The 16,387-nt window shown below is 42.6% G+C and overlaps 3 protein-coding genes, 1 non-coding gene and 1 pseudogene across 5 annotated transcripts; 2 read left to right on the top strand and 3 right to left on the bottom strand.

Annotated features, from left to right (window-relative positions):
- The first annotated feature begins 949 nt into the window (after window positions 1-949).
- Window positions 950-2,416, top strand: LOC116215429 (annotated as a pseudogene).
- A 408-nt stretch (window positions 2,417-2,824) lies between these two features.
- On the bottom strand, window positions 2,825-2,897 carry TRNAA-AGC. The gene has a single exon. It is a non-coding gene; the product is annotated as a tRNA-Ala (tRNA).
- Window positions 2,898-4,500: 1,603 nt separating this feature from the next.
- Window positions 4,501-5,416, top strand: LOC116215428. The gene is made up of 2 exons (XM_031551137.1): window positions 4,501-4,932; window positions 5,055-5,416. The coding sequence occupies exons 1-2, from the start codon at window positions 4,607-4,609 to the stop codon at window positions 5,119-5,121; spliced, it is 393 nt and encodes a 130-aa protein (XP_031406997.1). The 5' UTR covers window positions 4,501-4,606; the 3' UTR covers window positions 5,122-5,416.
- Window positions 5,417-5,810: 394 nt separating this feature from the next.
- LOC116215427 (zinc-finger homeodomain protein 5-like) lies at window positions 5,811-7,905 on the bottom strand. 2 transcript variants are annotated; one of them, XM_031551136.1, is made up of 2 exons: window positions 7,574-7,905; window positions 5,811-7,135 (listed from the first exon to the last, which is right to left on the bottom strand). In XM_031551136.1, exon 2 carries the CDS (start codon window positions 7,133-7,135, stop codon window positions 6,074-6,076), a length of 1,062 nt encoding a protein of 353 aa, XP_031406996.1. In that variant the 5' UTR covers window positions 7,574-7,905; the 3' UTR covers window positions 5,811-6,073. The 2 variants fall into 2 exon arrangements, with proteins under 2 accessions (XP_031406996.1, XP_031406995.1); XM_031551135.1 differs by having other exon boundaries at window positions 5,811-7,465.
- A 5,849-nt stretch (window positions 7,906-13,754) lies between these two features.
- LOC116213364 (long-chain-fatty-acid--AMP ligase FadD28-like) lies at window positions 13,755-16,292 on the bottom strand. Its single transcript, XM_031548254.1, has 3 exons — window positions 15,110-16,292; window positions 14,739-15,036; window positions 13,755-14,489 (listed from the first exon to the last, which is right to left on the bottom strand). The coding sequence occupies exons 1-3, from the start codon at window positions 16,260-16,262 to the stop codon at window positions 13,904-13,906; spliced, it is 2,037 nt and encodes a 678-aa protein (XP_031404114.1). The 5' UTR covers window positions 16,263-16,292; the 3' UTR covers window positions 13,755-13,903.
- Between the last annotated feature and the right edge of the window lie 95 nt (window positions 16,293-16,387).

Consider the following 16,387-nt stretch of genomic DNA (forward strand, 5'->3'; position numbering starts at 1 on the left):
CCTTTATTGCAAATCTAAAATGATGTTGGTGTTGCCTTTTCCTAATCTATGTTAACGGAGAATCTGAATCTACTCTTCTCGTTGCGCTTGGGTTACAAAAAATATAAAAGGATACTATTAGGTGTAACGTAATTGACAAATTGCATTATTAATGGACAAATTTATTTGTAATACAGAAGTTTGAAACCCATAAAAAGTATTTCGTGGCCAAGTCATGATAACCGCGTGCTGAAATCCGAAGCGAGATTATTCTTAGTTAAATTGATAGGTTGAGGACATAAGTAAGAATGAATGGCAACTTGCTTGAGCTCCAAAACCAATGAGGAAAAAGGGGGATCCTTTTCTTGGTTAATCGTTTTAAGTTTGAGGGCTGAACTACATTCTATGGTAATAGTAATTTCTCCATATCAAAAATTTGTACCGCCAATCAAAGGCACGATTACCAGGTGTATGGCAAATCCATATTTCCATAAACTATTTCCGCAATACTTATATTTTTCATATGCTTCACAATTAAAATTGTTCACTTCCTTGTTGCAAGAAATTCAATTAATAAATAATCAATTGCTACCCATTGATAGTTTAAGAAAATTTTACGACCCTCTCTATGACAAAGGTGAAAACAAGTCACAAGGAAGGAAGAGAATTTAAAAGATTGTATTTTCTTTTAAAAAGAAAGTGATATCCAATATATTTATTCATTTTTCTTTCAGATTACAAAAGAGATTTACGAGTCTATTAATAAAAGATAAAAAACAAAAACAAAAAATAAAAGAAGATTGAGACTTATTTGGGAAGAATTAAATTCATACCTCTTAATTCCGATTTGACAATATCGTGAACACCCAAAAGAATCACTCTTAGAGCACCCAAATTGAATAAAGTATTCCACAGCTTGGACTATCCCCACCCCTATATATAAGTAGCAAAGCATGCCATTCTCTAACCATAGAGAAAAGCAAGAATTCCTCTCTTCTCTCCTTCCTATATCATATCTCACTACATAACTTCCGTTTTCCAAAAAGAAAAAGAAAAGGGGTTCGGTCGACTTAATCCTCAGAAAAAAGTAATGGCATCCACGTCGTTCACGGCTTCGCATAACTCTGCATGGACGCCAAAGCAGAACAAGCTGTTTGAGAGGGCGATCGCGCTTTACGACAAGGACACCCCTGATCGGTGGCACAATGTGGCTAGGGCCGTTGGCGGGAAGTCCCCCGAGGAAGTGAAGAGGTACTACGAAGCCCTCGTGCAGGATCTCGAGCACATCGAGACAGGCCAGATCCCAGTCCCAAACTACCGGAGGCCTTGCAGGCAACCGAGGAGGGATCCTCAGTGAAGAACAAAGGTAAATCTTGCACATGCAGCTTTTCAACTGTACGTACGTTGACATAATCATTCAGCCCATTGTGGCCCTAAGCGAATTTAGAGCTAAGTTTTCTTCAATTAAAAGAAAAAAGTTAACCGCATCGGAATGTCGGATAAGATATATCTCTCTCACTTTCATTGCATTTGAAATATACTAAGAAGCAACACATATATAGGCGTTTGTATATATATATATATATATTTACGTATATATATGCAGTTCTATATTGGGTCGTCATATATGCATGATGATAATTGAATTACAAGTACCAGAATTTTTTTAGTTGGACATCAGACGTTGATCATCAGATCAAAAGTAAGTATTCTTGGTCCCCTCAAAGCCTTATCTCTGACTTGACTGTCGAGATCACGATGAGGTTCGGGCGATGATGATCTTATTGGCCCGCCCACACAAAGTTTTGTGTTTTATTCCATTCTTTTTTTATCAATGAAGGACTCATCCGCGTAACGCTTGGCCATGAAAGCTACTGTTCATATTGCAACGCTGTCCCATGAAAACCACCATACGTACTGCTAATAATCTTGTTCTTTTTCTTTGGTTATTTTTCATTAGATGTTCACAGGCTCTGCATTATTTCATACGTATGACTTATTTGTTTCATATTACTTAGCAAATATACCGATGATATTGAGAGCAATTATACGATATTGGATACGATCGATGTATTTGGGTTATATTAAGATTTATATTTCGTTTTTTAATAACAACATTAACTTGATATCAACCATCAACCACATTCTAATTACGGCTGCATTACCTTCATTATATTGTCAAATCATTCTTGTCTAATATTGTCTAAAATTATTCTATTTTTCATGGGCAGGATGCTCAAGAATCTCAAGCTGTAGGGGTCAACATAATTCTCCCGAAAAAGAAGGAATACAGTTTTCTAGGCAAAGAATGAAGTGTGTATGTGTATGCCTAGCTAGCTAGCTAGTCCTCAGCTTTCATCTTTATTTTGTATCTAATGTAATGGTTTTATTCTGTTCAAAAGGGCAGTCTTAATCATCAGTGAACTATCTTGTGCAATTTTACTGTGTGCGCCCCAGATAAGTAGGTTTTTTCGCTCCATTAACGGACCATATATATAAATAATTTAAATGATAGTGAGACCAATATACGTACGGCTTGGCGCCTTGGCCTGTGTATAGATCAATTTGAGCCAACATACAGATGAAAACTAGAACATGAATATATATGTACTGTAGATCCCCCAGTTCTGGCAAGAGGACTCTTTATGCACCAAAATGACACGAGATGAAAGATCGGATGGTCACAGGATGCAATGTCGATAACGGGGCTGGAATTCATAGTGTCGGTTCGTACCTTTCTAATCTCTGGTATTGGGCCATACGAGGATAGGCAAATGAGCCCAAGCATGTTAAAAATGAGAAGAAAAATCAACCCAATAAAAAGAAAAATGAAAAAACAAAAAATTGGAGATGCGGGGTATCGATCCCCGTGCCTCTCGCATGCTAAGCGAGCGCTCTACCATCTGAGCTACATCCCCTTATTGACCCCACGAGTGACTTCAAAAGGTACTTTAAACAAAATTTGCATCAACAGTTAAGCGTACATTCTCCCTACAACTGTATTTGATGATTAAGATGCTATATCGATGAATGAAAATTCCTTTCTTCAAAGAAGGTCGAGCATAGATCGGTTAGTTGTACCCTTTTTCCCTTTTTCTGGCTTAGCTTAGCAAATCAATGAATGTTCATTGATAACAAAAATGAATACATGAGAATATATCAAGAGAAATATTACAAACACAGAAAAATACGGTAAATCCGTCGGAATCACTGTAAAGAAAAATACAATGCGATAATATATATACAGTTACAGAATCTTTTCACATGTCATATATCTATTTCCAACCTCTTACAACTAAACTATATATGGATCCAATCAATGCTAGGAAACGAAACCAGATGCAATCCATACAGAGGTGTTAATTTATGAACAGAGAAGCAGAGGTGGGGGGGTCTTTCCCCTTTGAGTTATGATAAAATCATTCCATAATTTTATTCCTTTTTTGGCATGTCTTATTGTAACTTCGTCATGGAGAATTTTGGTGAGCTTATAAAATGCCATCAGCTAATAACTGGGAAAAAAGTAATTATAATTTTCAATCTTGCATCAGTCTGTCCCAACTATGAAGTGATTTTGATGGTTTCAATTTTTAAATTGCAAGTGAAAGACTCCATTAAAAATTAAAAACTTATCACGTGTCTAAATATTACTTTTTATTTGTACTTTTGCTATAAATAAGACGTAGACCTACATTACGCTTGAAATTTATTAAATGATTTTTTTTTCTCAAGTTCAATTTTTATAACGCGTTATAATTTTCTCATCAACCTTAATTAGTCAGAACAATATATATACTTTGCCTGATCGAAAATATGTCTTGTTTGATTTCTAAATTCGGTTGTAAGATTTTAACTCTAACTTTAACTCTACTCACTACACAACAAAAGTCAACAACACAATTATTACTTTTTTATTTTTTTTCAATTTTTTAATCATTCAATTTAATTTTTAATAATAAATTCTCTCAACTATTCATTACTTTTTCACACTTTTTCTCATAATTCAACATCAAAATCATTACAAATCAATTAAAATCAAAATTCAACTCAACTCAACTCTAAAATCAAACACACTATACAAATTTGATTTTGAGAGTTAACTAATTAAACAATTATAAAAACCTGAAATGTGAGGAAGTTATACATGCAGAGAAGTGAGAGAGAAATGTGGATTGAGAGAGAAGTGAGAGGTGAGAGTGCAAATTTACAAAACTGAAATTACATCCAATGGCTCATATTTCTAATCGAATTGGAAGGAGGATATTTTGGAAAACCGAATGTTCGATGAAAAATCCCTTTTGAAGTAAAATAGAAATAGATGTTCCAAGTCAAATGAACCATTCAAAACTTTTAACGGTCACCACTCCATTCCGACCGGGGCGGTTGACCACCGTTAGCTCCTCCGATCTCACCGGTCACCACTCAACTTCATGTAATGAAATCCCCCACAAATATAGCTTCCCTCAACACTATAAATTGGCTTCCCCCATGCTTCTTCTAATTAATAAACCAAAAGGAAAAAAAATTAATTATAAATCTCCAAAAAAAAAAGCACAAAAAAAAAGAAATTTCCTTAATTTCTTAATTCCTTTCTTTTTTCCAAAAACAAAAACATTCTAAAAAGATCATGGCAAAGGTAGCATTCATGTTTGTCTTCTCGCTCGTGCTGGTCATGTCGATCCGCACGGTCATTGGTGCCGACGCCCCCTCCGAGTCGGGCGGATGGAGTGCCATGGCCGACAAGATTGGCGGTGTGTTCAGCCCCAATGATGACGACAACAAGGGACGCAGCCCCACTGGTGCTGCAATGGACCAAGTCCGCCAGGCGGCAGCCCCCACCGTTCACGGGATGAGAGGAGCCGCGCAGGCTTTTGCGAGCCAGGCCTCCCAGGCTGTGGACACTGCCAAGCAGGACACCGCCACCTGGGGCGACTGGCTCAAGCACAAGCTCGGGTGAGTATATTACATTCTCGACCCACACAGACATTCTAGTTAAGCTCAGTATATCCAATGATTAATCTTCTACGTCTTTGATCATTAAGTCGCTTATCTCTGAGACGATTGTTTATTTTCAGAGCCATGAACATCTTCGGCGGCGACAGCAACAAGGATGAGGCACCAGCAATGTCCCCAGCCGCCTAAGATCGAGCCAATCTGATGTCGTAGAAAGTTTACACGTCAAATTATATATAGATATATTAGCTCTAATAACTATGATCACCAGTAGTAATCTAGCTAGTTTCGATCTCCGATTAAGTTCGTTATATAATCACCGCATGAGAGATGTAATTTTTGATAATACGCTAGCATCCCTTGTGGCTTTTAGTAATAAGCTGCCACTTATAATTAGCAGCTAAACCCGGTCATCAGGCCGGATAATTTTGTATCGTTCTGATCCATTAATGTACTTCAATAAACTTTTGTACTATGTAAAGTATTTGTATATATTATATATAAGAATAACGATCATGAGCATATTCGATCATTATATCGATTCAAATAGCCCAAACCGATGAAATAATTTCCACAAAAGAAGTACTAGAAAGAGAAAATTAAAATTTGATTATTGTTTTATTAATCTTCGTTATTGCATGAACAAACATGTTTGCCTCCTTCGAGACTGATTAGGCTGTACTTTGAACTGCATATTTCAGGAAACATGACATCCACACACAATCATCATTAATCACATCACTGACAGATCGTTTCGGAAAATAAGGATCGTCCGTCCGTCGTGTTGTCTGTCACGATATATTGTTGTCGACAATAATTTGGAGTACAGCAACTGCAGGTGAGTTAGCTCAAATCTGATTATTCTTGTAGAGAGATTATAAATCGAGCCGACAATGATTAATTGATCTTCTGCGAAACATATAATCAACCACAATACCCCATTAAATCGATCCTCAACAACAACAATGCTCAAACATCGGTCACCACCATCGTCGATTGCCGTAAATCAGATGGAGAAGGAAACTACAGCTAAAGACTACAGCTAAGACTAATCAAACCGAAGGCTAAAACGAACCAAATGAAACAAAAACAATTACATTAATCGAAACGTCACTCGAGTTTACACTGGGGGTTGTTCAGTTCAGTCTTCTTGACGGTCGTGGTCGACTTCGTGGTCGGCGGTTGGAGTCTGCTGCTGCTTGTTTGCGGACTTGGTGGCGTTCTTGTTATTGTGCATCCACACCTTGAAGACCTGCCGCTTCACCCCGACCTCGGCGCAGAACCGCTCGACCTCGTCCTCGCACGGCCTCTGTATCCTCCACCCGATTTTCTCCGCAAACTCCTGCATCCGCTCCTTCTGCTCCTGGCTGAACTTCGTCCTGAACCTCTTCGACGACTTGCTGGACGACGACCCGAAGTAACCCCCCCCACTGGAGAGATTGTGGTGGTGGCCGTGGCCATGGCCGGTCGGGGTGGTTGCTCCGAACAGGTTGAGGTCCTCACTCGACGACTCGGTCCCGCCACCACCCCCAAAGGCCACGCTCATGGGCGGCACAATGCTGAGGGAGGCGTACGGGGGCGGGGGCCGCGTGGTCCCGCCATGGCCATGGTGGTGGTGGATCACGGGTGGAGGTGGTGGGGCGGAGAGCTGGAGCGTGGCGAGTGACATGCCGGCACCCCTCCGGTAGGCGCCAGGGCCGGCGGAAGCGAGGGGGGAGGGGTCAGCGTCGGTCTCCCTGCGGTGGAAGTTCCGGTGGCAGTCGCAGGCGGCGCAGCGGAGGGCCTCGATGGTGCCCTCCTCGCCAGCGGGCATGAACTCGCCGCAGCCGTCGAGGATGCTTCCGCCGACGCTGGCAGCATGGTTGCGGCGGCACTCGCGATACCTGACGGATGAGGAAGTGGGCTGGTGCTTGCCCGACTTGGGGGCCGCGGAGGAGGGGGGAGACGTCATGGAGGGGGGGCCCGGGGAGGAGGCTGCTGCGAAGGCGAAGGAGACGGGATCGGGGTTGGAGGAGGAGGAGTTGGTGGCAGTGTTATTGTTGTTGGGGTTGGGGCGGTCGACGGCGTCGGTGGTGGGGTCAGCTAGGGTTTGGTGGTGGTGGGGGTGGCCGAATAGGGCTGCACCGGCACCGTTGTGTAACCCTAGGGCTTCCGTCCTCGATCTATGATCTCCCCCTCGGCCTCCTCCCCCGGAAGCTTCCATCTTTCATGGGATTAATATTAATATTAATAACAAATAATATCAATCGAGCCTTCTCTCTTCTCTGCACCCTCAAATTCAACGGATGTCTCTACACTCTCTCTCTCTCTCTCTACGCTCTCTCTTTCTCTCTCTATGTTCTTTTCAATAATAGTAATAATGTTTTTTTTACTTCTTCATGTACAGTAAAAGGGCACAGAGATAAGACACATGGTGGACTACTTGGGTCTGGTCTGATCTCCTTCCTCGAAAAGCTCAACAACAACCCTAATTCAGCTCAGCCTCAGCTGCTGAGTTTCATGGCAATAATCAGAGCAGCAAAGCAAAGGGCTTCTGCTTCAGACAGAGAGAGAGAGAGAGAGAGAGAGAGAGAGAGAGAGTGAGCTTTAATGGGGTAGGGGAGAGGAAGAAGAACAACAACTGAGCAAGACATTAACTTACAGGTGGAGTTAAGCAGCTGCAGCAGCAGGGAGGAGAAGCTGAGGTGGTGGTTTTTTGCTTTTGGGGTTAAGAAAGCTTTAACTGTGCTGTAATGGAGGGTGGGAGGATTAGGTTTTGGAGATCAGATATGGTGGGGAAGGGGGGTTTTAGGGTTAGTGAGAGTGTGTGAGTGAGGAGGTTTTAGTGAGAGAATGGAGGAGGAGGGAGAGAGAGAGAGAGGGGAGTAGTGTTGCAGTGCTTCCAACAAGCCAACTACATATCCAACAAGAGACAGCTTGGTTGCTTATGGAGAGGCCAGGAGGAGGTAGGGAAGGGAAGGCAATGAATAGGAGAAAAAGGGGAATGATATTGAGTGTATGTAAGAGAGAGAGAGAGAGAGAGAGAGAGAGAGAGAGAGAGATGGTGATGAAGGGTTTGGTTCTTTCTCTTAATGGAAGTTTTATTATCTAATTATTATTCTCCTAATTAACATTAACATTACTAGTGAACTATTTATTCTGGAATAACCTTTTTTCAGATGGTGCTGCAACCCCTTATTTTACCCAAAATGAAATTTTCCTCTTAGCTAAATAAGATCGAGTTAACGTACTTGTTCTCAATCTAATCGTTAATTTGCCGAAGTTAGTCACGAGTTCCTAGCTTTATTAAGATATCGTGGCCGTGGCCCTCTCTTCACTCGATTCGGTGTCCACCCCAGTCATTGGATTCATCTTTGTAGATTATTTCCGAGCTCCCTACGCCTCTAGGGTATCCCTTTCACCGACCTAGGCAAGCACTGACATTAATTAGCAATGATCTCATGATTACTTATCCTGCAAAACTCATACAAGATATTACGTAATTGCATCAAGAGCAGTAATAATGACTAGATCTCACAATCCAAGTATAGTTGTATCAAGTCAATGACACAGTTGTATCATATCTCACGGTTCCAGTATACATGTACCAAGTCAGCGAGGTATACATGTACCAAGTCAGCAATAATTATCAGATCTCACAATCTCGTCGTGCAGCACTATATATGCACGTTTTTTTATTTTTTTCGGTATGAACCATGATATTCGAAAGCCTAATTGGATCCCGACTAATCTAGTCGAGCCGGGGTCAACCCACTAGAGGGTAAAACTCTTCCAGCGTGGACTCGAACTCTAGACCTTGATTAAGCGAAATAAGCATCGAATTACTTGAACTAACTCACATTTGTAGTATATATTCACATTTAATTGCTTAGACTGCACATTTAGGAGAATTATTACCATATATAAGGAAAAAGTACAATCTTGTATTAGGGTCATTAGTTTTCTTAATTTGGTGCTATAATGGAATAAGATGTAACCTATAACTTTGTGAAAATTTTCATTCTCCTCTTTGCAATTTGGGGGGGGGGGGGGGGGGGGGGGGGGGGTGAAGATAAGTGGTGAGGAGGGATTAAGGAGGGAAGAAGGGTTTCAGCTGCACAAGAACAACCGACAAGGTCATGTTCATCCTCTCCCACGCCCTGCAACTATTTGGGCCCCACTCCCTTCCCCGTCCCCCCCTCTAATAATTGTCCCTTTCTTTCTGTTTCCCGTCTTCTCTCTGTCCCATCGATAATCCCAATCCCAATCCCAATCGCCCCCAAATAATCTTCCTTTAGATTAGATCACATCCATCCCTCGTCCCTCCCTCACCCCTCCGAAATCGACACATATATCCCCAAACCCCAGTCGACGTAAATTCCTATACCCTCAACCCCCTCCCACGATCGGATGGATCAGATCAATCACACGTCATGGAATTCTATTTGAATTCTTATATATATATATATATATATAATATGTATATCAACTCTCCCCGTGGATTTGGATAAGGGAATGGTGGGTCTACATGGGATGGAAGTTGATAGGTAGACTTGATATGATGATTGGTTGATCACTTTTTGGGTTTGGAGTGTAATTAATTAATGGTAATCATCGGACCAAAATCTTACTTTCCTTAATAAAACATGTCCTCAGAATGAGTGTTCGGAGGAAAGACCCAATCATCTTCTGAGATCCCCTCGACAACCCATAAGAAAACAAAAGAGATGGAATCCGAACAGTTCCCTTGCCCAGGCGATAATGACTACGGTAGAAACATACCTAGTGATCCAATGTCGTACAACCGGTGAAAGCACCCCAAAAAAAAAAAAAAAAAAAAAAGAATGGTTCGCAGCGATAGGAATAAAGCCGAGATATGCCATAATTGACGCGATACTGCAGAGTAAAAAAGAAGAACGACAATATGGATCCATACGAGTTCAATCAAGAGCATGAGAATTATCGCGTACATAATGAGGGTATTCTTGTAAACTTAATGTATGAGGTCCGTGGTTCCAATCAGAGCAGATCAGGACTTACGATCTATGAGAACCTAATGCATTCACAGGAATTACTTCCCACGGCATGTAAAAAAGATCTAACACACGAGAACCTCGAGCGGATGAGCAGACTCACTTGCCATCCGAGCCGAATCCATGTGGTAATATACCCACTACCAAAAAAAAAAAAAAGGAAGTTACTAGGAAATGCACCATAGAAAACCCTCTTGCCCATAAAATTGACCCACCAAGCTAGACTTTGGGATTTTGTTGTTCTTCTTTTTTTGGGGGGGTGGTGGGATAATTGAGTGGATTCAATCATATATTCCATTCAAGATTTTTCCCTTATCTTGATGAGATATAAAAATGTGATGTGAAAATTCAAATTGGAATTTATTTGGGGGGGGGGGGGGGGGGGGGGGGGGTAGGGGGGGTATGATATTACTAAATGCAACCCTCCCCCACTTAAATAAACCCTCCTTAAAAAGGGAAAGAGCGAAAAAGTGGACGTTCTGAATACCCCCACACAGAGGGACAGAAGCATAATGTGGGGGGTGGTTCCTTCTGCAGCTTCTGACCAAAACCACGATTCCCCTCCCAAAGCAAAGCCATCTCCTTTTGGCTTTCAGTGGAGCAATCGATTGCTTCCTTTGTCTCTCCCTCCCTCCGTTAAAAATAAAAATAAAAATTATCAAACCAAAAAGATCATCGCTGCCAAATTCCCTCCCAGCACGAGCGACGTGACGCACAGGTCCATCCGATCCCTGCAGACCAAGAATTCAGATGAAAATCGTATCGTATTATCGTACGTGCAAATCGGACCAACCCGCGTAGCCCGGATTTGCTGTGGTACTGGGTTTTGTTATTTGTTTATTTATTTATGCATTTAATTTTATTTATGCTTTCTTTGGGCCTTTGCAGGCCCTTTGACAGCGGGCAGCACTGCTTCCACCAATAGAATTCCTCAGTTCCCATATGTGTAATCAGGTGCAGTACTTTGGACAAGTTTTCCTGTTCTGCTTAGGTTAAAAAAAAAAAAAATTTGGCCCAACTCAAGATCTTGTCCAGACTCGATCTACAATTCAAACCACGGTTTCGTGCCACATTATTGCTTTGATTCGTTTCGAATCCGAACTGTGGACCGAGTTTAGGTAAGACTTCGCTCGAGGTCAGGCCTCCCGGCCCCTCGAATTTGATTCACGTACATAAATCATCATCCGTATTTTGAAATGGTCTATGAGGCTTGTCTTGCTATATACTTGATCGAGTCTTAACTTACCCCAACCGAACATTGCATTGTAGTTCAAATTTGTCAGCTCACAGTGTAGTTTGCCATATCCACGAAACGCCGTGATTTGCCGGACAAGATATTTACTTTACCATATTCCTTTCTTTTCTTTTTTTTGCCCTTTATTATTATATGATATGAAGGACAGCATGATATACGATCCTCAATCTCTGCGAAAAGGGATTCACTTGAACCAAACGCAACCCGACATCCCATTCTTTGTCCTGAACGGAAACGTGTCCAGCTTCTATTGGATGGTTCTTTGCTGCTGGGCCTCTTATTGGGCCTGGAATTTATGGGCTCGCAGGCCCACCTCCGACAGCCGTTATATATATATATCAAAGTTGGGCCTGGGCTAGGAATTGGACTGCATACTGGGCCCGAGACCTTCTACAATTGATTGCTGATGCAACCCAATCATCTCTCCACTTATCATCTTGTTCATGCAATCAAACAAATGATGACCACCCTCTGCCGATCATTGTGATTGTCGGTTGAGCATGTCGGACTTCAGATTGATCCGTTTCATGCGATCCTATAGGCGAAGGCGAACACGATGTGGGCCTTGGCATGTCTCACCCTGCCCTTACAAAGGGATGTGGCCTTCCTGGAGTTGTCCCATCTTCTTGCTCCTATCCTATGAACAACTGGGGCCTAGATGTCTTGCTCTATCTTGTCACACAATCATACAAACTATCGATAATTCGAGTCCAAAGTTTTGTGCCTGCTGGCCTTGCATCTGATATGACTTGCCACAGTATACGCCATAACGACTTCATGTTCGTTACTGTTCGTCCCTCTAGAAGTAACGAAACCGATACCCTCTTTTCATTCATAGGCTATTCGATTTACTGATATATTTCTGATGAGTCTTAATTTATTTGGAACTGATTCATATGTTGATCAAATCCAACAGATCAGACTTAATCCAACCCCAAAACAAGTGCATCCAGGTCGGTGATGCGGACCTCGCGGAGGATTGTGAAACCCTACGAACAACTTGGATTGATTCCTAGATTGCCAAATACATATTCAGATAAAGATGATTATTGACCCGTTGTTTATGAAGAAACGAGAACCAATAATATAAAAGAAAGATTATTGACCCGTTGTTTATGAAGAAACGAATAATATCAAATTGTGTCAAACCTCACGAGCTATCACACTTGATCGCTCGAAGGAGTTTAATGAAGAACAAAAGAGAAAATCTCACTAAAATACTAGAATAGTCTAACTTCCGATCAGCTACTTAGCATCCTTTATATAAGCTTAAGAGAAACTGAAAAGTAATAAACTTGGCAACCAGAATAACTTTAATTTACTAAAGCAAGAAATAACAAAGAAAATTAAATAAAAGCATTATAATTTTCTCAAAACATAAGGCTGGTCCTTACGCATTCAGATGCTTCCACATCTTAAAACAACGGCAATGTCTCATTCTTTTTGCACTCGTTTGAATGAATGATAAAAATTTAAGAACTTTTTCATTTTTTAATGTGAGTAAAAATGTCGATTGAACTGGTAAGTGGTAACCCCTTAAACGATTGAACTGGTAAGTGGTAGCCCCTTAAAGTAAGTAAAGTAAATACGCAGACGTGCATACTGGAAGAAAGGCTGGAAATTGACTCGTCATACTGGAAGTCGGGCTGGATAAGTATCGAAAATTTTGGTATGCACTCAATCCCTACGATCAACTCTCGTTGAGATGTGGTATGACATGGAAATGACTGATCTGACCTACGATTTTCTCAGGGATTTCTGCGGGCAATTTCAAAAATAAGATGATAAGGTGCTTCGGGTCATGAATGCAAGCTGAAGATGTAGTCTGATGTGGAGGGAATGAACTCTATTTGATCAGAATATGCAAATTTTCGATGCTCATAATGTTCTTATTAGAACTTATTGTCAAATTATTATTATTTTGCATTTTCTGTCATTTAATAATAAATTTTCACTTATACTTTGAAGCGAAGACCAGACAAATCCAACAAGCTATGGAGAGCTTGATGATGAGTTTTTTGGGTCAAAAGGAGTATAATTCAATTGAGCCTCCAAAGGATTTTATTCAACTGACTTGTCATGAAATAGTCGATAGCCCACCCAAAATTGAAATAGACGCATAAGGAAAGTCGAAAGGTGCTGAAAATGGAATAAGAAGAATGCCAGATATTCTATGTGGCCTTTATTTAATTTCCTTTATTATTTCTGGCTCAAGTAAATTAAAGTTATTCTAGTTGCCAAGTCTATTACTTTCTAGTTTCTCCTAGGCTTATATAAATGAAGCTAAGTAGCTGATCATAAGTTAGACTATTATGGTATTTTGGTGAGGTTTTCTCATTTGTTTTTCATTGAACTCCTTCGAGCGATCAAGTGTGATAGCTTGTGAGGCTTGACACAATTTGATATTATTGGTTCTTGCTTCTTCATAAACAACGAGTTAATAATTCTTCTTTTATATTATTGGTTCTTATTTCTTTATAAACAACGAGTCAATAATCATCTTTATCTTAATCTGTATTTGGCAATCTGGGAATCAATCCAAGTTGTTCGTCGGATTTCACAATCTTCCGTGAGGTCCGCATCGGTCGAGGCTTGTGAAAAGTCCGAGGTGAACTTTTATTTTATTATAAGTATCTATTTTTCCAGTACACGCAGCGCAACGTGTTTTGAAAATACCTCATATTTTTTCGGCTTAACGAAGAACCTAAAGGAAGGAGAGTAGCCTAAGACGAGGTTGGTTGATGCTTGAAAATGTATAAGCAATATCTTCCCTCTCATGGGAAGCAACTCCTCCCCCTCTCCTTGTCGCTGCCACACCACCATTAACCACCTCTTTCCGGTCTCCTAACAGCCGCCCGTCGTCTAAGCCACGATCAAACTCCACCAGCACCACGACCCTCATCCTCCCGCTACTCAGCTGCTCCCTCGCTGCCCACCTTTGCACCTTCCCGGAGGTTGTCTTGGGCACGCTCCCGCTCTCCACCAGGGCCACGAGCCCGACCTCCACTCCCTCTGCATGCTGAACCGCCTTCCTGACCCCCTCGCACAGCCGCTTCAATGCCTCCTTATCTCCACCACCACTCCTCTGCTGCAGCTCCGACACTACTGCCACTGTGCTCCTCGACTTCTGGAATGCGACAATGCAGCCACCTCGCAGAAAGCGATGGAAGGATTTGTGGACCGCCGTCTCAATATAGTGCGGGTGAATCATGACCACTTCGTCATCTTTCTTGCCCGTAATAAGCCTTATGGTGTCAGCACACCGACCAGTTACGAATAGATACCTGTACCTGCTGGGATGGAACTAGGATTAGAGCTCATCACTAAATAATCGAGATAGATTTTGCACTAGCTGACATCGACTGAACCAAGTTTTGGTTGGGCTAGTACCAAGATGGACACAGTACATTGTTCGGTCCGTTATGAGATCCGAGGCGCTCATGTGGCTTGGAGAGGGAGCTTATGATATGTGAGAGTGGACAAGTACATTGAACTTTATAAACTTGCAAGAAAAAGCAATGACTTCTACGACGGATTACCTGTCATGGGGTATGATGACTCCCCGATCGCCAGTACGAACAAAGCACCCACTGACCCGATCTCTCAGTCGGCTCTGGAACACTTCCCTCGTCAGAGAAGGGTGGCCTAGATACCCGGATGCATTACTAGGGGACGACACCCATATCTCCCCTTCGACTCCATCATTGACTGGTGACGAGGTCTCCTCATCAACCACTAAGATGTGCATGTCCACATCATTGTCATCGTCATGATAGCCGAGACCGAGTCTCGCACTTGGTAAGAGCCTGTTGTAGGTCGGGATGTCGGGAAAATTACCTGAACCAATTGTGTGTTCAGAGGGACTCAAATACCTGGACTTCAATTAGTATAATTTTGTTAGAACTGTTACCTGAATTGCCATTGGCTAATGATGAAGGTTTCCATGCAGTTGACACAAAGGTGCAGTTCTCAGCCAACCCGTAGGAAGGAGAAACCGCCCCTGGGTCTAGCCCGAGGGGCTCGAAAACCCGAACAAACTCCTCAACCGTGTCCCTATAAATCGGCTCATTGATGAGGATCAGGTTCCTCATGCTCCAAAGCTTAATGGGCAGGTGCCCTTTATCAACTCCACCCCTCTTCACTACAAGGGGCAGGGCAAAAGACGGGACCGGGCTGCAAGTAGCTTTGAACTCCGAGATCATTTCGAGCCATATCCTCGGGCGTCGCAGGAACTCGACAGGGGAAGTCAGGATGGAAGTGGCCCCGGTGACGATTGTGAGCAAGAGGAACATTAGCCCGCAGTCATGGTACTGAGGAAGCCAAGAGACTATCACACTGCTCGGGTGGAGGTCGTAGGATCTCCTCGCTGCACGGACATTGTGGGCAGCTGCTCCGGCCGTGATCAGGACAGGTTTCGGGATACCGGTTGCCCCTGAACTGTATTGAATCAGATAGATTTCTTCGGGTTTGCAACCGTCATATCGCAATGAATCAGGACTAGGACTAGAAGAGGAGCGTTTGTCTTCTTTGACAGGTTTAAGGTCTTCTGCGGAAACCCATCTCAGGTTCTGCAGCAAGCTTGCGAGCTTGGTGTTGTTTTTAATGGAGACCGAGTCCCTGAAGCTTGTGATGTAATGGTTAGGTGCAATTGCTGCTTTGGGTTTGGTCTGTGAGAGGACTCTCACAAGGTGATGGAAGTCGTCCTGTCGGGCCGAGAACGGGTCTGAGGGCATGATTGGAACCGCCAACAGCCCAGCTCTTTGGCAGGCGAAGATGATCTTGATGAGCTCGAGCCCAGGAGGGGACAGAACGACCACCCTGTCCCCTCTCTGCAGTGGGATGAGCAGCTGGGAAGAGATGCAGCCCACTGACTCATTGAGTTCGGCATACGTCAGGGTACGGGCTGGTCCTAGGCCCGTGCAAACGGGGCCGTCCTCGACCCAGATGAAAGCAGGCTTGGATGCAAACGCCGGGAGCCTGGCCCAGACTGGGAGGTAGAGGTCGACCACAGGCTGTTCGGGAAACGAAGGGTCGTAGTTTTCATGATCTGTACCGTGTGCCATTCTTAATGTCACCTGCAATGGATAAACTCCCTCCAGGCGCATCTTTATAGCAGCATGACGGCACTCAAAAAAGCGCGGTAAGGGTTAACGCTATTAATTAACAGTTTTTACTCCTATAAAATGCA

The sequence above is a fragment of the Punica granatum genome, chromosome 7, assembly GCF_007655135.1.
Source record: "Punica granatum isolate Tunisia-2019 chromosome 7, ASM765513v2, whole genome shotgun sequence".
NCBI classification, from domain to species: Eukaryota; Viridiplantae; Streptophyta; class Magnoliopsida; order Myrtales; family Lythraceae; genus Punica; species Punica granatum.

Excerpts from the sequence above, each read along its gene's own strand:
- LOC116215428 (XM_031551137.1), top strand. The coding sequence starts at position 4,607 with ATGGCAAAGGTAGCATTCATGTTTGTCTTCTCGCTCGTGCTGGTCATG. Across the intron at positions 4,933-5,054 it reads TGGCTCAAGCACAAGCTCGG|AGCCATGAACATCTTCGGCG; the intron begins GTGAGTATATTA and ends GTTTATTTTCAG.
- LOC116215427 (XM_031551136.1), bottom strand. The coding sequence starts at position 7,135 with ATGGAAGCTTCCGGGGGAGGAGGCCGAGGGGGAGATCATAGATCGAGG.
- LOC116213364 (XM_031548254.1), bottom strand. The coding sequence starts at position 16,262 with ATGGCACACGGTACAGATCATGAAAACTACGACCCTTCGTTTCCCGAA. Across the intron at positions 15,037-15,109 it reads ATTAGCCAATGGCAATTCAG|GTAATTTTCCCGACATCCCG; the intron begins GTAACAGTTCTA and ends CAATTGGTTCAG. Across the intron at positions 14,490-14,738 it reads GTCATCATACCCCATGACAG|GTACAGGTATCTATTCGTAA; the intron begins GTAATCCGTCGT and ends CCATCCCAGCAG.